Source organism: Strix aluco, chromosome 3 (genome assembly GCF_031877795.1).
Source record: "Strix aluco isolate bStrAlu1 chromosome 3, bStrAlu1.hap1, whole genome shotgun sequence".
In the NCBI taxonomy this organism is placed as follows: Eukaryota; Metazoa; Chordata; class Aves; order Strigiformes; family Strigidae; genus Strix; species Strix aluco.
In genome coordinates this window covers 48,097,871-48,113,671 of record NC_133933.1, presented here as the reverse complement: position 1 = coordinate 48,113,671, position 15,801 = coordinate 48,097,871, and the positions used below count along the sequence as shown (strand labels likewise).

Genomic DNA, 15,801 nt, shown 5'->3' with positions numbered 1-15,801 from the left:
TCCTATCTTATTCTTCTTGCTAAACTGTTAACCTCACACTTTCTCAGAAGCATAAACATATACATACAACATAGTTTTAACAACATAGTTCTAACACCAGCTATGCCATTTTGTTCTTAAAAGCTCTCATATCTGATCCACTTCTATATTAATTACCAAAACACTATCTATAATGTTAATTCTTGTCTTTATACCTCATGTTTCACCCCATCCTAACCTGATCTCTCCTCTACTCATACATCCCACTTCTTCAACAAGAAAAACTTCCAGCTCTAATCCTTTCTAAAAGGACTATGACTAGGGAAAGTTAGTATTTCCCTAGCTGTTCAACATCACTTCGTCATTAACAAGCCTTAATATCTCAAAACAACTAAGTCTTGCTAAGGTTCTTTCAAGACCTGCTCTTTATCTTCCCATGACCCAGTTATCTGCCAAGGAGAGGAGTATGTATTGATTCTTGAGAAAATACATTTCCTGTCATACCTTTAAGACTACCAGTGCACAAATGGAATATATGTTATAATTCTACAGTTGACCAGTTTTCCCCAAGACAGACTGACCTGCTGGTACATACCAGCAAGTAAACCCATGGAAGTAAAGCCTTTAAAAAAAGTATTTTAAGGAAAAAAAAAACAACCTGCAGGCATGTGGAAACATCATCTAAGGTCTGAAATGTCACATGAGAAAATAGGGAAAACAAATATGAAAAGACTTTTTTAAAAAACAAGCTATGTCTTTTTACAGCAGCTGTTATCAGGGCTAAGTTTGAAAGCAGGGAAAAATAAGTATTGCACCTTGTGCTTTAAAAGCACTTTTCCTTTTTTAAGGACATATGACAGCACATTCTGCTACAAAATATTTAACAATAGTATGCTAAATATCTAAGAAGCACTTACCAATTTTAGGGCAATTAACGAGGTCTTTATTTGGGGTCCCAATTTCACATTGTGAGGGGTACAGTTTCTTATAAAAACTCAGAATAAGAACCTTAGGTTTTGGGGGTTTTATACAAACTTTGAACACCTAAGCATCTCCAAAAAATCTCTTACCATGCTTAAGACATGTCCAGGCCACAGGCTTATTTTTAAGTCATGAGTTTTATTCAAATACATAACTATTTCTCTTACCTACAGTGTACCAACTTGCATCTGTTAATTTGTTGATAACTGCTTCTTGGTATGTTCCATCCGGATTCTTCACTTCCACAACAGTTCCCACCTAAAATACAAAAGCCACTTAGCACTAGAGAGCTTCTAAAACAGGCAATGAAGTTAACACTTTTGTATTTAGCAAACAGAGTTAATTTCTAACCTATTTCTATGTTAAATATACCATACAGTTTCACTTGAATATATTTATATCCCTCAAAACTTCTTTCTTTCATTCCTCTAAAATAAACCAACCGAGCTGATTATTTCCTGCCAGCAGGTGGGGAACGAGAACCAATTTGAGTGATGTCATTCTCTTGTATAAGAGCTTGCCCATCAAATCCTCCAGCTGAGTTTTCCAAATCAACGGTGACTAAAAATCAGAGCCAGCCAAACTTCTTAGCTTTAAGGCCAAAAAGAACAAAGAGGCTTGCATCAGCCTGTGTGCTACATCCACTTCAACTACAAAGGAAAAAGTTAACATGAAGAGTATACCAACTCAAGTTTTGCAGCACCACCTTTTATGCTTCGTGATCCTATCTAGCCTGTGTAATAAATTGAACCTTCCACTTCCACCTTATACTGCATATACACATTTATGTCAAATACTGAAAAAGAATGCTTTTCAAAGTGTTAGCAAAATATAAAACAAATTTATTACCTTTAACGGACCCTTTATGTGGTCATCCTGCACTTCCACTGTTGAAGAATCATGTCTAAATGTTACCTAAAAAATATAATTCAACTGACAATCACTTGATACAATTGAGCAGCATAAGCACATGCAGATGTTAATAGCCCTTCTCTTACTCTCATCTTAGTCACCATTCCACCTGCTGAAAACAGCTTCATTCATATATTTTAGAAATATGAGGAGAAAATTTCGTAGTCATCAAAACTTCTAAAATATTTTTTACCTTTCAGAATAGAACCATTACCTCTAAAGGAAGTGACAAACAACAGTTTACTAACAATGCTGAATGGCTCAGAACGACCTCTGCAGTTCTCTTAAAGATTTCAGTTGTACTGATGTAGTACCACACCAAGAAAGGAGAAAGTTTCAAGAGTTGAGAGCATAAATAATTTTTAAGAAACATTTATATTTCAGTGGTCTGAAATCAAACAGTTTTAGCACCTGTATCTAACCCCATATCATCTGGTTTTTTTGCTTTTGCTTATTGAAGTGCATTTCCCTCACTCACAGTTGAAAGACTCACACAAAAAAGTCAGGACACTGTCAACTAAACAAAATTAACAACCCAAACAACCTTTCAATTGATGTCAGCCTAACCTACACACCGCTAGTTAGTTGGAAGTAAATGTATAGATGGCTAACTTTTCAGTCTTCCAAAACTGGAGTAAGTAAATCCCGTAAATATTTCCAAGGTATTTTCCCATGTCATTGGCTGTGTCTTTAATGCTACACATACTGTCCTCAGAAAAAAATCGTCTGGAAATTCAAACGTATGATTAAGTTACCTGTATCAGATGCTACAGATATTCACACCATTCATTTCACTCAAAATTAACTTGGTCGCACCTTTGAAACTCACAGGATCTTCCTAGCAATTACACCTAAAGTTTTATTTCCACTCTGCTTTTAAAATTCACGGAAACTGAGAAACTTCTGACATTACACTTTATGTACATATGTACATTTTATTAATACACACAAGTGATGTTCTAGTGTTCACCAGAACACACTTACTTGGTTTAAGTATGTGTTGTTTTACTTAGTATTCACAGTAAGAATGTAACATGAGATTCAGCTGTGTTATGGTAACTCTCAACTACAGCAATCATACATTAAATCTGAAGATTTAGTTCACAAGTGTACCCAAGGTTATGTTCTCACTATTGTTGAGAGTTTTCCATAGCACACAGCAATAGCAAAATTTCCTTCAAAACAACAGCGTTCTCTAACACTAATTCTCCTACTTAGTCTCCTTAGGAGGAGAGTTTAAGGAGTTCTGTAAACCTTGAAATGAGCAAAGAGCTGAGAACAGCACCTACAATCAGGAATAAGGAGAGCCTACCTTGACTGGCTGATTAGAAAGCAAATGCACTAAAATGCTTTACTGCCTTCCAGATTCTATTTCATGAAACAGTCACCTTGTCCACCTTCTGTTAGAACCACAGCAATACATACTGTTGTGAAAATATGTTTTTTTCAGAGCTGCATCATCCTACCTACTGATGATAAATACTTTCTGTCCACCAAGCAGACAAAATCATACTTTGTAACCTGAAAGTCAGACAAAGGATTCAGGCTAAGAATTAACTGAGCAGAGACTACCCTTCTGAACTTCAGCCCGACAGATACAGGTATTTATTCCTCTTCTTTCAGGGATTTATCTAGAAATCAAAAGTTCAGTTCAGATGCAAAGTAATCTGAAACCTGCGGTCACTACTGGCTCATAAGAAATATCAAGTACATCAATTCTGATTTAGAGACATCTGTTTTTATTTACTTTCTGTAATTATCTTAAATGTATTTTACAGCAAAAAGGAGCTCTATCCAAAACCATGAGCAAGCCACAATGTACTATGAGGAAACATAAACAAAGCAAATTGCTATTGTGTATTCCAGAATGGTTTTCCTTTTTAAAGATGCCTCAGGGCTTTGACTCTTTTTGGGAAGAAGATTTTTGATACCAACAGTTTTTGCTTCTTGAGATACTCATACATACTCAAAAAAATACTGGTTATTAGCAGAAATATTCAAACTCCAAACTCAGTGTGACACCACTGGCCTTTCTTGAAGCTAAGAAAAGTGATCTGGGTATTTGTTAGCTTAATGCCCATAGTATTTGTCAGTGTGGATACTTTCTGTCTCAGGCAAAAGATTAAGACATTTGGCACATCATCAACCCATTTAGATTCAGTTGGATTTCCCTTTTTCTTTACCACCCTGAAAAGACAAGTCCTGGTAGGTTCTATACAGCAGATGCTTCACTAGTTTCTGTTTAATAAAGTCCTACACAGAAAACAAGTTTCTTCTGAAACTTTGGTGGAGAGTGCCCAAATACAAGTGGGTGTGGATGATGGTGCTAATTGTTTTAGGAGACACTGCCAAAATAAACTGGCTTAAACAGCTCTCTAAGAAACGCTATAACAGATTCTATGAAGATGAAGTGAACTACTGTAGCCCAAACAAATGTTTCTCATCAAGTACAAGGACATATAGGACGTATTGTAGTCCATACAGATGTTTCTCGTCAAATACAAGGACATATAGGATGTATCAGTTAGGTCAGTCTGTTCTTTAAACGTCAGCAATGATTTGGTGAGGAACTTCTAATCAGGAGCTACTGCCCTTGAAGAAGAAGATCCTGAAATATGGAAGCTCATTAAAATTGTATACCATAAATCAGCTTAGAGATTAGAGTGTCCTTTGAAGGATCTATCCTCACTATAGTAGTAAAAAAATCACATCCCCTCTCTGAAGACCCCTGCCCGAATAAAGACCCTCACCCTTTAAGCTTGCACAGAAAAATTAAAACACGCTGTAACTTTAAATCGAGATGAGGAATGTTACTAACCAATGAGGGATAAAGTGGTAAGAAACTAACCAATGGTCATTATAGTAAATGGGTACTCATGTAGACTGAAGTGTATAAATACCTTAAAGTTCTTTTGTGTAGTGTGCTAGCTTTGTAGAATTACCACCTAGCACCCATCTTTGCGCAAATATGGAATAAACTGGTATCTCGGCTCTGTGTCTAAGATTGGCTTTTTGCACACCGGGTAACGAACCCTGTTTGAGGGACAATACTACCACTCTTCTAACACCAAAAGTCTTGCCCTTTAATCAAAGCCGTACTGCCTTCAACACTTTTCAGAAGTCCAGGCAAATCTTAAATTTTACTACTTTCCATGATGAAGTGTGTAATGCGGTTACATTGTTAATATAAAATACTGTACCATGTACAGAACCTGCCAAAGACTGCTAAACTGTGAGATACAGTATCTACTGATACTGAAATAATAAATACATAGCACTTGCGATATATTGAATGAGGTTATTAAATTATACTGATGATAGAAAAATTATTAGGAAGGTATCCCTCAAAATATTCTAGGAAGCAGAATTTGACAGAATAGGTAAGAGACACAATTAAATGTACTTCACTTGCCTGAAGATGACATACTCCATATTGAAAAAATTCTGTTACCATCCTCCTTTTTTGACAGAGGATCTAGTTATAAAACTTAAACGAAAGCTTCAAACTAAAAACTTGATGTTACAAAGTTAACTGACTTTACTTTTCCTCTAGTAGTTCTAGCAGACCAAGGAGACTAGGCATAAAAATGTATGGGGGCCAGAAGAAACTGTTAAACAAGTGGTAAATAAATGCAGCAGATAAACTACCAAAATTCCAGACCAAGTACACCTGATAGTAAGAATCTTGATTAGAGCTAATACTGGGGAAAGTCTGCATGTGCCAGAAAGAGTTAAAAAGATTTTTAGAGAAAATTAAGGGGTCACTTAAGTTTAGGAAATATACACTCCTGGTGGAGAAAAGACAATGTAACCAGATCCTGTTACTGCACTCACACACAAAAAAAACCCTCAACCACAAATCACATTACAAAGCAACAACAGTACTGGGGCTTAACTGCCCTAAGCTATACAGTAACAGCTAAGACACACACAGACAAACATGAATCCATGGGGCTTTAGGCACAGCCTCCACAAACAAATTTCCAAACAAATGGAAATCTATTCCATTTCATTTCAAGATCTTTTTGCAAAACATTGCAGTGACCAATCTGCAAGTAATAAATCCATAAGAAAATATTTATTAATGAAGAACAACCTTAAGTGCAAGTGGACATCTAAGAAGATGGGCTGAAAGACCTCTAAAGAACTGAAAGGAGTTAAGATTTCACTGATCTAGGCACAACACAATTCCCATACTTAAATACTGATACTTAACAGCTTCAATACCAATACTTAGTCGCTTAAACTCAATGGTGCTGTAAAACATAAACCAGCTGATGCTGGTAAGAGTTATGACTAATGAACTGAAAAGACCACTAATTTGCTCTAAAGGCTTTTTAAAGATGTCAGATTTAAGATTAACATTTTCTTGTTATAGTTAACATTATTATCAAATAAGTGACAACAGTCCTTCCTGCTAGGGCTTTTGGGAAAAAAAGCCCACTTGGGCTTTTTCTCTCCCTCATACATACTAAAAACCAGCCATAGCATGAGGGTAGACTCAAGCAATGCATGACAGTTTATAATGGAGGCTCTTTATAACAGGTTATCACCACTCACAATTCACATATTTTCACTTATATTTACAGTAGATATAAGAAAAATATTCTGCCACTATAACTCTGTTGCAGAACAACAATCTAATTTATTTTTTGTAAGTGCTTTTGATCCTTGCTGTTATATTTCTGTATGAGGTTAAGAGGCAGAGCAGAAAAATAGTACCTGTTCCCAGATTAGAAGCTTTTAGGACAACATTACCCAAACAGAAATATAAGGCCATTTTGCAGTGTAGACTTACTATATATAATAAAAACAAGCCCAAACATTGTTCTCTATTTCTAGAAATTATACTTTGAATTTTCAAGAGATGTTAAAATGTATCTCTTGTATTCCCTCTCCACAATTTTTATTTGTACTGCATGGAGCTTATATTGATTCATTCAATCATTAACTAGTCATCATAAAGATTATGTGAGATCCCCTGCCTACTATTCTGTAGGACTCAATATGCCAAGTCTTTGTTGTAAGACAGCAGGGTTTCATCTTATTCCTGAAGCATTATCTAGTTGCCAATGCTAAATGGCAGTGGCCTGTGCTCCTGAAGTAAAAGAAACCATATTGAACTTACTTTGAGGAGTTTTAACTATTTTCTGGTAATACTCTCTGATACATAAGCCTACATTTGCCATATTTTGATCAATTACTTTAAGGTCAGCCTATGGCATTGAAGGCCACGAATACTGGATGCAAGGAGATGACAAAACAGTGAAAGAAACAGAACATATTTAATTGTGTGGGAGTGGGGGGAAGCCCTTCCCTCCCAACAAAAATAAGCTGTTATTTCAAAGACTGCACTGCCAGTCTCCAAGGAAAGGACAGCCTCTTAGCTGTCTTGAAACTATAAAGAAGTTTCATATAGTGCTATTTTGAACATTGATGACTTTTTCCTCAAAAACAGTCTTTGCAGGAAAACCACATACCTTGACTTTGACAAGTCTTTTTGCTGTCTTGATCTTGGCTTCACAGAAGGCTCCTCTATACTTCGCACTCACATCAGTGCCCACTGTGAGATAGGGAGGCTCATCAATGGCCTGGAACAGAAAGGAAAACAACTGGTTTTTAATTACTGGCCACTAGCAATATAGCTGTCATGGTCTTGCTAGCTTTTGTGGACAGAGCATTACAAAACAGCCCAATAAAACTTAACTTGACAACATATGTATATCACAGCAGTATAAACACAGAATGCCACACTAAGCTCATACAATGACTACCATGAATATAATAAACTGACACCACACTTGTCTGCAACAGCACCATGTAAGTCTCCAGCCTCTGCACCACCTGCAGACACAGCAGATGGCCAGTCCTGCTGCAATAGTGAAGGCCAACCAAGCGTTCTAACTTCTCCTTTAATTGCCTCAAGATCTGATGAGTCTTGTGAAGACACTGGTGTTTATTTCCCTCAAGTACTTAAGGTTACTCTATTCCCTCAAAGGAGGTCCATCTTCTCTCACCCAAACTCTCCCAGTGTAATCTGGGGGATGAGATGCCAGATATCTGAACCACATCACTATCACTTCATAGAATGTGAGTCAGAAGAGAGAAGACAGAGAGTGACATGCAACAGGAGTGAGGTATGTTTCCAAGAGCTGCAGGCCTCCATACAGCCCCAAACAAGAGTTAGGAAGGGAGATCTAAGCCCTTTTCTAAGCCCGCATCATGTTTCTGCACCCCTACTGATTCAAACACAGCTTAGAAGAGGCAACTCTGACATATCCAGACTCTTTGTGGGAAGAATATAGAGATAATCTCCTTCACAGGTCTCAGAGCTACTACTTGATACCAAGGTGCTTGCGCTCAGCATCAGGTAATTCCCACTGGCTGTTTCCAGCTCCAATACATCAGAAGTAAAGGCATACACGTATGTACCTGAACGCCTCAGTGCATGATTGTTCAGAAATTTATCGAGACACATGAGGTGTTAACTCCATATTAATGATGTTTTTTACCTTGCCTCTGTTCAGGTCTACCTCTCATTTTCAGGTAACAGAATACATTTCAGACTACTAGAAAACTGTTATCAATCTGCACTTGTTAAGATCATCAGAAACATGAATGCTCTAATGCATCCCTCCCTCTCTTTATCTCTCTGCATGCACAGTACATGACTGCATGCAGAGTAGTAGGATATACTATTCTGGTGGTAGTATATCCATGAACACATACCCGTTCCTGTTCCAGACTTAATAACAATAAAACTCAACTGAGATTAATGAGGTATCTGTTAAGACTGTTGGGATTCTGAAATTCATTCCCTCCTTGCTTGTCTGACTGTAAATGTACTTGCCTCCAAGGCAGGCTACAATGCTTTTGCAACTGCACTTGGAAGGATGCTGAAACAGGGACTCAGATGGTGATAAACTTGGTTTTGCTTAGTACTCTCAGCAAAGCGTACTAAGTAGTGGCTGCTTCACACAATATAAATCTGAACAGGGGAAAGCAGAAATGCATTCTCTTGCAAAGTCAGTAAAGCTCTAAGAGGGGAGCATCCCTCCTGCTCTCCCTGACTCTTCAATGAAGAAATGCTTTCAGCACTACAGTGTTGACAGTCTTTCATGCCAGTTGATCTTCCAAACTTAAAAGAAAGTGCGAAGTATTGAGATTACTTTAACAAGACAGAAAGATCCCAGATGGGTCCACACAGATGCACATAGCTAGAATTCTCCTATAAACAAACGCTTCAAGAGCTGGTTGTGTCAGTATCAGTCTATACCTCCCTACACAGCCAAACAAATTATCTCAAAGACAAACGCATAATGTTAAGTTTAACTTACAGAAAATAAAGAACACTTTTTCTTCACTATTACTAAATATTAACTAAAAAAAAAAGGTCTCCATTACTTGGAACCAAGACAACTTGAAGCTCCGATCTTTGTCTGTTTGGAAGTTTATGGCAGAGAAACAGGCAAGTCAACAATCAAACTTTAAAACAGGATTTTAGATTCTTATTATAATCACCAATATTAGTGATTATCACTACTCTGGCTTATTTTTAAAAGCTTCTTCCAAAAAGAACATTCATTTGAAGAATGAACATCTGTAAGAACAGATTTCTGTTACCACCACAAGTTAATTTCAATCCCTAGCCTAAATCTCCTGAAGTTACAACAGCTAACTCCTTTCACTGGAATTAGTTAATATTTACCATTGTAAATAATTTCAAAGAATAGCAAACATATGGACCATTTTCTTACCACTGCAGGTATGTTTACTAAAAATACAGTACTGGAGTGGCTTTTGAGAGGAAAATTTATACTGATGAAATGCATTTTTTTAGTTACTGCTATGAATAATTTTACTTTTTAAAATAACCATGTGAAATCTTCAGTGGATACATATAGGAAATTTTTCTGCAATTTTATTATTCCACTGAAACACAAATTATGTGGACTTTTTTTTAAAAAAATCACTTAACTAAAATTTTCAAAATACTTCCCTCATTCTGACTGATAGTATCAGCTGAAAGAGGTAAGTTAAAACAACTAGCAAGATGTCATGCATCAGAGAATGCAAACTAGAAAAGTAAACAGTAATGATCAAAGTCTGGCATTAATTTCAAATAATACTTACCACGACTTTGTCATTTTCACCAACCCTCAGTGAGTCACCTGTTCTCAAGCAGGTTTTATTCAATTCCACCAAAATTAGAGAGAGATTAAAAATAAGTATACAGCTATTTTTACCCTTCTGTTATCCCTTCTCTGCTTTGTGCTTACGTCATTTAATAGACATCCTCGCACTCAGAGTGAATGTATCTTTGCCTATTTCATTTTGACATGCTTTGGCAGGATTTGTTTTTATTCTTTCTTTGCTTTTCAGTGCAAGTTACCAGGGGAAAAAAAAAAAAAAAAAGCAGCAGTATGTTAAAATGCAGCTAAAATCTGAGAACATGATTCAGTAATCTTGGAAAAGGTATTACAAGCATATTGAAATTATCTTAACAAGTAGCACTGCAACGGTCTTCAAGGGGAAGAGGGGGATGCAATGTTGTACTACCTACACTAAAAAATTCTGAGTTTAAAATTATTGAAGACCTCATTTTGAGACAACTCTACTAGTCTCGTATGTTGCTGTCTCCAAATCTCCAGGCTGCAGTCTCAGCTTTCATTTTATTTTAAAACACAAGATAATCTGATTTTGCATTTACATTTTATATTGGAACATAATAAATTAATAATTTAATAATCTTGCACTTTATAATTTGTAAATAAGAATCACCTTTTCAGCAGCGTATCATAAAACCATCAATAAACTTTTGCTCAACAGGGAAACTGAAAAGTATGCCCATCACAAGCCATCGTTCATTTATAATGAGATCATGAACTGCTTTCTCTCAGAGCAGCTCCAGTATGCACCCCAGATTTACTCTCTATGTTTCTATGTCTCTACTCTCTCAAAACATCTTTCAGCTCGCACAGGAAGAAGAAAGGGAAAAGTGAAGCTGATGGTAATCTCCAGATTTGCCTCTTTTTTTTTTTAATTATTGTTATTTAAGATCTTCATCGAAACTACCGGCCAAGCGGGCGCTTACACGAGGGATCACCGTTTCGTTTGCTCGAATGACTGGGGCCGGGCTACCAGGAAGGGCGCAGGCTCTCGCTGGGTGACAACGGGAGCTGGACATCCCGCTCCAAAGGGAAAGCGGCGGAGGGCTGCCCGGGAGGCCGCGCTCCCGCGGGGCGCAGCAAGCGGGGGGCACGGAAGGGCCGTTTTGGAGAGAGATTGGGGCGAGACCTTCCCCAGCACCCGCTGAAGCGGGGTGCTGACTGCTGAGCGTTACCAGCGGTTCGAGCAGCTCCCCCGCGACGGGTGCTCCGTGATTTAGCTCCGGTAAGGCTGCCGGAGGAAAACAGAGCCCGGGTGACTTCGCTCGGCTCACCAGGGCCGGCGGACGAGCAGGCCGGCACCAGCGCCTCTCTGGGGACCCCCCGCGAGGTGCTGGGCCAGCCCGGCTGCCCGCGGCGGCCCCTGCCGCTTTAAGGGGAGGGGCCCGAGCCGGGAAGCTGCCAGAAGTTTCTGGCTGCCCGAGCCAGCGCCGGGCGCTGCCGCCCACCCGCGCTCCCCGGAGGCGCCGGGCGCTCCGGCAGATTAAGCGCGGATTGCTGCCCAGCTGAATTTGTCCCCTTAAAGCGATTGCCGGGCAAAGCCACAGCAGGGCTCCCCGGGAACCGGCCGCTGCTGGAGCCGCCACCGCGCCCCGAGCAGCGCCAGGGCCCGACACCCGGGGTCCGCCCGGTGCCGCCTCGGCCCCCCTGGCCCGGGGAAGACCGAGCGGCGGCGGGCGCGCGGGCGCCGCTGCAGCCGGTACCGGGAAGCCGCTGCCGGCGCCTTCAGCGCGGTGCGCCCCGGCCGCGCCGCCCCGCTGGGCCCGGCCCGGCCCTGCTGCCGCCGGAGCTGCCGCCGGGGCCCGGCCCGGCGCTGCCGCTGTGCCTGCAGCTCCTCCGGACAGTGCCGAAACGCGTGTATGGTGCGTGTCCTGGATCAACAGCCAAAACACAACTTCAGTGATTTCTGGCGTTCTCCTGGGTGAGCAAGAAGGGATAAAAAGAGAAGGACTTCCTGCAGTTTTGTACTTTCCGTTAGGAAATCCAAACTCATGGGCAGCCGCCATACTACTACTACTTAATTGTGTTATTCATGGAAATCAGATGAATAGTTCCTTCGCTATCTCAATTCACAACTGCTGTGGACATACAGGATTTTCTATATGCAGCACAGGCTGCCGCAGCTGAAAAGCTGGTTTACCACTTAAATAAGGAGCAGTCTCTAGGTGACCAGTCAGCAATTTCCACCAATTCAGTGGCTGAATTTTCTTTGGCAGGCAAAGCGGGCTGCTGGAAGGGTTCTGCTCCAGCCTTCGAGCTGATTATACTTGGAAGGACTGATAAATGGCTAGATGCCCACATCATAAAACAACCTGTACATCTTCGGAACTTGGACATTTATATCTGTATTAATAGTTCTGGTCTTCCAAGTGTGAGGGAGGAAACACACAGACCCCTCCAGCACCCTTTGGAATAAACATTTTAACGCTGCAATCTAAAATGGTAGCATCATGCTTTTACATACCTTTTAAGGCTGTTAAAGAGGTCAGTTTTCCAGTTTTTCTAGACATTTAGATATTTTCCATCTACGTGGGATGAAATCATCCTCACACCTCCTCTTTCAACTGTGCTGCATTACTATATTCAAATTCCTTTGTAAAGTCTGTCATGCCATACAGCAGCTGATAAAACTGCTTTACATTGTCCCTTGCCTATAAGCACGTCTAATACAGCGTGTGTGAATATATTACTTCTATCTCCTAATCTGTATTCCTCTGCACCACACACAGGATGTTCCAAGTAAACCACATGAAAACAAGATTAAGCATTCAATCTAGAAACATAGCAAACATGCTTAGCAGGAAAGCCTGCAGGACTGCTTTCAGATTAATATGCGAAGAAAAAACTGGGTCTGTACCTTCCCTTTGTCTTTCATATATACAAAGTTTGAAGAGCCAGGATTTCAGCTTGTATTAAACATTCAAAATTCAGCATTTATCTACTCTACAAGACTCCTGAGTCAAGAAACTAGTGAAACATTTTCAAGAAGCCAAAAACACCCCAACAATCCCACAGCTACTGAAAGGACTGGTTTTAGTTTTTAAATGCAAATTTAACAGCCATTTATTTTCAATAACAAAGGTTCAGAAAAAGCTTGTTAATGATTCAAGACCCTCTTCCCCCACCTGGCATCCAAATTAATTGTTGTGTTTAAAAAAGAAACATCATAAGGCTCAACATCCAATTTATTTTTTTCATCCACAATAGCAAGAGGAACAGTGGCTAACTTTTTTCTATCATCTACGGTATGTTGAAGTTATCCTTCCAGAGGAAGTGTTTTCTCATGGTTTGCGCATCTTCCGTAAATTAAGATGGAAGCACCCAGTCTGCAAGCAGAACCATCACATACGTACTTGACTATTCCAATTACAGTCATCTTCAATCCCACAGATTAGTAGGAAAATCCACCAATGATAAATGATACCCCACTACTTCAACCCAAAACACAGCCAGATCCTTAAGTCTTCTAATAAAGAACAAAAGCTTCACATAGCTGGTGACTTAAAACTCCCATTCCACACTGTAGAATTAGCAGCCACCCCAAAGTCATTCAATAGGGTTTCAGAAACTTTTGGGGCAATGAATGCTTGAAAAAGACTCAATTTTCAAAAATAACACTTTTTTGAAAACAAGTATAAATCCAGTATCTCCTAGACAAGTTCTGAAGAACTATTTTCATGAAAATAGGTGAAAAAACTATGAAGAAACCATTAAAAAAACTTTCTCCCCAATTACAAAGAAATTTAACTTAAAGATTATTACCCTAAATATTTTCAACTGCAGTAAGTTCCACCCAATAGCAGAGATCTGCCCACACACTGCAGAATCAATCTCTTAATAAAGAAAATTACTGGGTGTAAGAGTGGAAGATTTTGCTTACAGCTCAACCTGCTGTGGTTAGGACACTCAACTTTACAGTAATAGCAAACATCTTCAGGAAAAAACTACTACTATAGCACATTTAATATACTCCAATTGTCAGATAATAATATATATATATAGTTGATTTCAAATACATTCCTCATGTATTTTCAGAGCGACAAAGATGAGAAACTTCTAAAACCTTTCTACAAACCTTATGTTACTGAGGCACATAACTCCTCAGAGACAAATGCAGCATCTGAAACAAAGATTGAAGCTCAGAAAATAAACTTCAAAAAAGTAAATCCATTAGCCAATCTTCCACCTCCCAGAAACAAGAACAGTGCACCAGGAAAAAGGAGGAATTTTTCTGGAAAATTCCAAACTACAACACAGAATGAAGGGCAGTGATGATTTTTTCACATGAAAAGCCTATTACATGAAAGCCCAAGAGTAAGAGTGTGCTTTGGGCAAATTTTCTTCTATCTGAAAATGAGATTTTGGCTTGATTTTTTTGTTTTGTTACTGTTGTACATTTCAGAGAAAGGCAAAACTAACAATTTTGAAATTTCTGAAGGAAATGTTATCAACATTTTGCCCACAAATCAAAATTATGGTAGCAACATCATGATCAAACTGAATATTTCTAAATTTGACGGGGGGGGGGGGGGGGGGGGGCAGGCTTCTTATAATGAAACCTATTTCAAGTTTCATTTGAAAATCTACAGGAAGTTTCACGTAACACCTCACTAGTCTTGTAAGCAAACATTATACAGCATATATTCTGCCACTGCCCCCCACTCCCCGCTTGGAAATTACCAGAACCTAGTGCACAGATGCCTGGAAATACTAAACCAACTTCTGGTAACTTTAGCATTCTTTACAGGTGCAAAGGGGATATTTTCTTTATTTCAAATTATTCAGTTAGATCAGTTGAATGCCTAGCTTATTTAAAGTTCTTAAGGACTTGAAAAGGTGCAAAAGCTGATTTTCCTCTCTGAATAAAAATGAGCTATGTGGAAAGGATTTACAGGTTCTAAGATCATGAAGGATCAAGTGACCCAAAACAAGAGGTTTAATTCAGTAACCACAGGTAATACTTCCTTTATTTAATGTATCTGTTTTAAATGCAAAATGGATTTTAATTATTTTTACTTATCTGCGTAAAGTTGAATTTGTATGGAACTAGTAATCCCATTATTTTTGGTTTTGGAACTATGCTAAGTTGATGGTTACAGAGTTATAAAAATATTTTATTTCTACTTTACTCAGAAAATGAGAAAGACTTAAAAGAAAAAGATTTAAAAGTCATTCTATCCTAATTGTTGTCAAAAAGCAACTTGATTCTGCATCAATTTACTGAGTAGTGTAATTTCCAAGCATTCAAACTGGAACTACCTCATTTCTTATTCAAAACAGCAAATCCAGAAAGGTGACTATGCTTAAAAAAAAAATATATAGTATTTAGATTTATTTTTTTTTCCTACCACACTGAATAAAACCCACCGAATTCTGATTCTGTTCCTGATTTGGTCACAGACTTCCTGCAAAACGATGCAACCCAGCAGGCATGTACCAACTTTCAAGTCTGCAGAATGGGGCTAATGCATATCTTACTCAAAGGCGAGTACGCATTTGATGTTTCTCTAGTACTTTGAGACCTAAGAATGGAAATCTGTATTCTTTCTATCAGTATAGCATATCACTCTTAAAATGTTTTATTTAATCAAACACCCCAGAACTACTGATCCATCATTATAAAAATAATGCCAGTTCTTTACAATTTCTTCTGCAGGTCTCTTCTCTTGTTCTGTATTGCTGAAAGACCACATGAAGGAAAGATATTTTGAATGCCTGCTCCTGCTGTTTATCCCCCTGAATATAAAATCTTTTTTGAAGT

General features: G+C 38.8%; 1 protein-coding gene across 2 annotated transcripts in view; it reads right to left on the bottom strand.

Moving 5' to 3' along the window:
* Positions 1-15,801, bottom strand: part of ARID4B (AT-rich interaction domain 4B) — a 93,397-nt gene that overhangs the window by 55,094 nt on the left and 22,502 nt on the right. For both annotated transcript variants that reach the window (XM_074818450.1, XM_074818451.1), the window contains exons 3-5: positions 7,353-7,463; positions 1,810-1,875; positions 1,128-1,218 (exon numbers count right to left, since the gene is read on the bottom strand). In XM_074818450.1, coding sequence (XP_074674551.1) covers positions 1,128-1,218; positions 1,810-1,875; positions 7,353-7,463 — 268 coding nt within the window. The remainder of the gene's footprint in view (positions 1-1,127; positions 1,219-1,809; positions 1,876-7,352; positions 7,464-15,801) is intronic.